The 4,649-nt window shown below is 57.3% G+C and overlaps 1 protein-coding gene across 1 annotated transcript; it reads right to left on the bottom strand.

Annotated features, from left to right (window-relative positions):
* Positions 1 to 2,228: 2,228 nt before the first annotated feature.
* Positions 2,229 to 4,086, bottom strand: RAMP2 (receptor activity modifying protein 2). Its single transcript, XM_007449862.1, has 4 exons — positions 3,878 to 4,086; positions 3,372 to 3,437; positions 2,798 to 2,909; positions 2,229 to 2,668 (listed from the first exon to the last, which is right to left on the bottom strand). Exons 1-4 carry the CDS (start codon positions 3,975 to 3,977, stop codon positions 2,413 to 2,415), a joined length of 534 nt encoding a protein of 177 aa, XP_007449924.1. The 5' UTR covers positions 3,978 to 4,086; the 3' UTR covers positions 2,229 to 2,412.
* Between the last annotated feature and the right edge of the window lie 563 nt (positions 4,087 to 4,649).

The following is a 4,649-nucleotide window of genomic DNA, read 5'->3' as shown; positions in this document are numbered from 1 at the left end:
CATTGCGGAGCACAGGCTCCGGACGCGCAGGCCCAGCGGCCATGGCTCACGGGCCCAGCCGCTCCGCGGCATGTGGGGTCCTCCCGGACTGGGGCACGAACCTGTGTCCCCTGCATCCGCAGGCAGACTCTCAACCACTGCGCCACCAGGGAAGCCCCCTCCCCTATTTTTAATAACCTTTCCTAATTTTTATTTTTTTAATTGCTTTTTTTTCTGCTCACTTTTTTGTTTAATTAATTAATTAATATTTTATTTTTGGCCGCGTTGGGTCTTTGTTGCCATGCACGGGCTTTCTCTAGTTGCGGCAACCGGGGGCTACTCTGTTGTGATGCACTGGCTTCTCACTGAGGTGGCTTCTCTTATTGCGGAGCATGGGCTCCAGGCGCATGGGCTTCAGTAGTTGTGGCACGCGGGCTCTAGAGTGCAGGCTCAGTAGTCGTGGCTCACGGGCTTAGTTGCTCCACGGCATGTGGGATCTTCCCGGACCAGGGCTTGAACCCCTGTCCCCTGCATTGGCAGGCGTATTCTTAACCACTGTGCCACCAGGGAAGTTCCCTACTTTTTAATTATTTTCCATTCCCATTCACCACTCCTTTGGTCCATGCCCTTGTTCTCTCAAACATGGATTATTGCAATAATTTTCTAATTCACCTCCCTTTCGACTCTCTCCCATAGGGGAATGTACCCCATCTAAGGCCTAGTCAGGTGCCAACTCCACAATCACTCTCCTGTGATCTCACCTCCTGTGACTGCACCTTAGCTAAATGGGCCCCTCCTTCCTTTGCACTCAGAAAACATTTGGCTTGCATCCCTTGCATGACTCTCATCACACACTCCACTGTTTTTATTTGTGTACGTGTCAGCTCCCCTACTAGACGAAAGCCATTGAAAGCAGAAGCCAAGCCTTATCTAACTTATCTTCCCAACATAATATGCAATATACAGTGCCTTACACCAACATGCCTTTGATGTATATTAGTAAAATGTATGAAGGCAAATATGGGTCAAAAAGAGCATAGATATATCCTTGGAGAAGACAGATGCATTCATGGAAACAGAGCAAAGATTTCTCTCTGGTGAAAACTCTAAATGTCCTAGGGAATAGGTATGTCTCTAGAGAGCCAGATGTGTCCTGAGAGAAGTGTGTCTCAGAGAATAAACAGATGTGTTCTAGAAGCATATAGGTATATATCTGTGGAACAGACAGGCGTGTCCCAGGAAGTGGATATGCATGTAGTCAGGGAGGCTTACGTTTCAACAAGGAGGGAAGGAGAGTTCCTAAAGAGGTGCCAGGTGCCACAAGGAATAAACAGGTATCTTTTTGAAGAACCAAGTTATGCTCTAGACGTTTCTGATGACCTGGCAGGTTTGTCCCAGGGAGAACTGGAGGTGAAGTTTCCATGGGGAGAACTGGGCCTCACCATCCAGGGAACATATAGGAGTGTCCATATACAGAAATGGTGGGTCGCTAGGTATGTCCCTAAGAAGTGGGAAAGGGAGCATAAGTATGGCTCAAGAAGCTAACAGCAGCATCCAGTGAAGAACTAGTGGTTGCTATGGGGATGACAGGTCTCTGACCACAGGGTTCAGTTTTGAGCTTCTTCCAGGCCACGTCCATCTTCTGGTTGTTAACCTTAGTGGACACCAGGGGGCAGTGTGTGGCCAGGCTGCAGGCCACACCCACCCAGGGTCCAGGACAATGTAGGATGAGGGCCAAGGACCTGGAGGGGAAGTCCTGTGGCGACTCTAGTAGAGGAAGCCCCCACTGCCTTTGCCCTCAGTCCTGAGGTCCTTAGGGATGGACTCCTGTTGGTCAGATCAGAGCTCCTATTCCCAGGCCCTGGGAGGAAACTGAGGCATGAGGAAAGGGAAAATTCAGGGCTCCTGGGTGGCACCCCCTTCCTTCTTGCAGGAGCCACAGCAAAGAGTCCTCCCTCATCCCACCCACCTCACCTCCCCGGCTGCTCTCCAGACCGGAAGGGAGTCTCTTCCTGCACATTTCCTGGAGCTGGGTTTGGATAGAGGCAGGAAAGGCCTGGCCTTGGGAGGAGGAAGTATAGGGGTGTGGCCTTCGGGTGGGAGAAGGGGTGGTGGGGGGCAGGTAAGTGAACAAAACAGTGGGCCTATCCAGATTCTTCCAGCTCCGCTGCTCAGAACAGAGGGCCTGTGGGAATGGCAGAGACTCTGGGAAGGACACAGGCCCCACTGGGATGGGGAGGGGAACAGTGTACAAAAAAAAAAACAGTTTTATTTTGAAGATTACAGAACTTGAGCCTTGACCCAACCCAGCTTCCATTTCCACCGATCTAAGGATCTGCAGTTGGGGTAGGAGTGAGAGAAGGAAGTAGGGAGGGGAGGGGAGAGACCTGCAGAGGAAAGGAGTAAGATGGCAGCTGAAGAGCTCATGCCACCCTAGGTCTGGGCTTCACTGTCTTTACTCCTCCACACCACAAGGGTGACGAGGAAGGGGATGAGGCAGATGGGGGCTATGATCATGGCCAGGAGCACATCCTCTGGGGGGTCTGAGAAGGGCGGCTGCCCCAGGGAGCAGTTGGCAAAGTGGATCTGATGAGTCTCAAAGATGATCTGTTCTGCCCAGGGATTGGGGAAGCCCAGGCCAAACTCTTCTGCATTCCTTTCCAAGCAGTCTCGAAGGATGCTGTAAGGCCTGGGGACAGGAGAGGACTAGAGTGAGGGAAGGGTTGGGCCCAAAAAGAGGACTGTCCCACACTCACTCAAGGCCCACAAGGAGCAAGCCCCAGCCCTGGCCCAAGCCGCCCTCCAGCACTGCCCCTACCTGCTAATGAGGGCCCAGTCACACCAATCCTTTTCGATAGAGTCCATTTGAACCTTATAATCATCCCAGCAACGTAGGACATTTGTCTCATACTTCTCCTCCACTGTTTTCCCTGTGGGCAGAGATGCTGCACGTTGACCACACCCCTATGCCACCCTCCAAGCCCTCTGGTCCAGGTACTTCCATTGAGGAACCACTGTTCCTGTCTTCAAATTTGGGAACTACCCGGAAAGCCTCAGAAACCTTCCCAAGCAAGACAGTCCTGGCTGAGGAGAGAGTCTCAGCTCAGGAAAACTTTAACGTCTTCCATGTGCCCAGCACTACCCAGCCTGGCAAGAACTTCCACATACACTATTTCTGGGATCTTCTAATCCACCTGTGAGGTGGGCCAGCTCAGAGCCGGCTGGAGGCTTTGTGGGATGAGAGGTAGACCACAATGAACCCCAAGAGAGAACAGAGCAGAACTTAGGGGCACCAATTGGGTTTGGGGCCTGGCTTGTGAGAAAGGGACACTCCCCACTGACCTCTCTTCTCCTTGCCCTGGGCCACCCTCCCACAGCTGCTGGGTACTCACCTTCTGACTTTAAGCCATCTAGGGTGGGATGAAGTTGAGCCAGGGACTCCTGGGGCTTCAGGACAGCTGTGGGCAGAAAAGGGGCAGGGAGATGGGATGCTGGGGATCTGGAGCCTGGAGGAAGGGGTGTGTGGGTTGGGGGCTGAGACCCTTGGAAGTCAGGGCTACTCTCAGAAGAAAAAGAGAAGCAATCCAGGCCCCCACGGGATGCCCCAGTGCCCAGAAGAGAGGGGCTGCACCAATTCATTCCCACTCACATCCAAACCCCTCCCTCCTCGCCAGCTCCAGACGTCCCAAGACCTCTCTGTGGGACCCGGGCACGCCAGCTTTTCCCCAGTGGGAAGCAGCTCGCGCCGTGCCCTCACCGTGGTGGGGCCAGGGACCGTCCAAAGAGCAGCGCTGTCCGCACCCGCCCCCCGGGGCCCGTTCCGGTCTTGGGCGTCCAGCCCCTCTCCCCTCCAGGGCCTCCCGCGCCTCCCGCCCGGGCCTCGGGGCGCTGCGCTTACCGCCCAGCAGCAGGAGGAGGCGGAGCGCTGCCGGTCGCCCGGCGCCGGTCGCGGGGAGCCGCGGGCCGCCGGCAGCGCGCTCCGCCCGGAGCGAGGCCATCGCGCGGCGAACAAGCGAGGAGGTGCGGCGGCGCTGAGCCGGGCCCGGGCGGGGGCGCCTATATCCCCGTCCCAAGCCGCAGGAAGCCGCGCCGCTTCCTCGCAGGGGCTGGGACGGCTGCGGCCACGTGGGGGGCGGGGGCGACGCCCGGGGCCGGCGGGCTGGAGGGGGAGTCGCTGCCCCACCCGGCCCTGGCGCCCGCCGCTCCCTCCGCCTGGCCGACGTTGGCTCACCCTTTCTGCTAGCTCACCCTGCGGGGCTGGACAGCTCCCCTCGTAACCCCAGAACCGGCATCCATTTCCTGGGCTCGGCTGCGTGGCGCCCAGGACTCGTCGGGCTCTCTGAGCCTCCGCTCCCCGGACTCTAGCAACCTCTTCTCTTCCTCCGCGAGGCGGCGGGGGCGTGGGGGGGGGGCGGGGCGCCGCCCCCCCCCCTGCCGATGCAGGGAGGGGTTTGGGAGCTCAGAGGGCCTCTGAACGCTGCCGTTTCTAAGGCTGGGGGTTGGGGCTGTCCGGGGCCGTGGGGGAAGGGGCCCGTGGAGCTCGGCTCAGAGTTCCCTTTCCTTGGGAACACCCACTGATGTCAGCCCGCCTGCCAAAATCGAGGAGGAGGAGGAGAGAGAGCCAGACCTTCGGAGTCCGGAGAAGGCCTGGGGATAGAGGTAGAGGGGAA

This window comes from Lipotes vexillifer, unplaced genomic scaffold (assembly GCF_000442215.2).
Source record: "Lipotes vexillifer unplaced genomic scaffold, Lipotes_vexillifer_v1.1 scaffold2106, whole genome shotgun sequence".
NCBI classification, from domain to species: domain Eukaryota; kingdom Metazoa; phylum Chordata; class Mammalia; order Artiodactyla; family Lipotidae; genus Lipotes; species Lipotes vexillifer.
The sequence above is the reverse complement of the archived record's forward strand: the minus strand, read 5'-3'. Positions and strand labels throughout refer to the sequence as shown.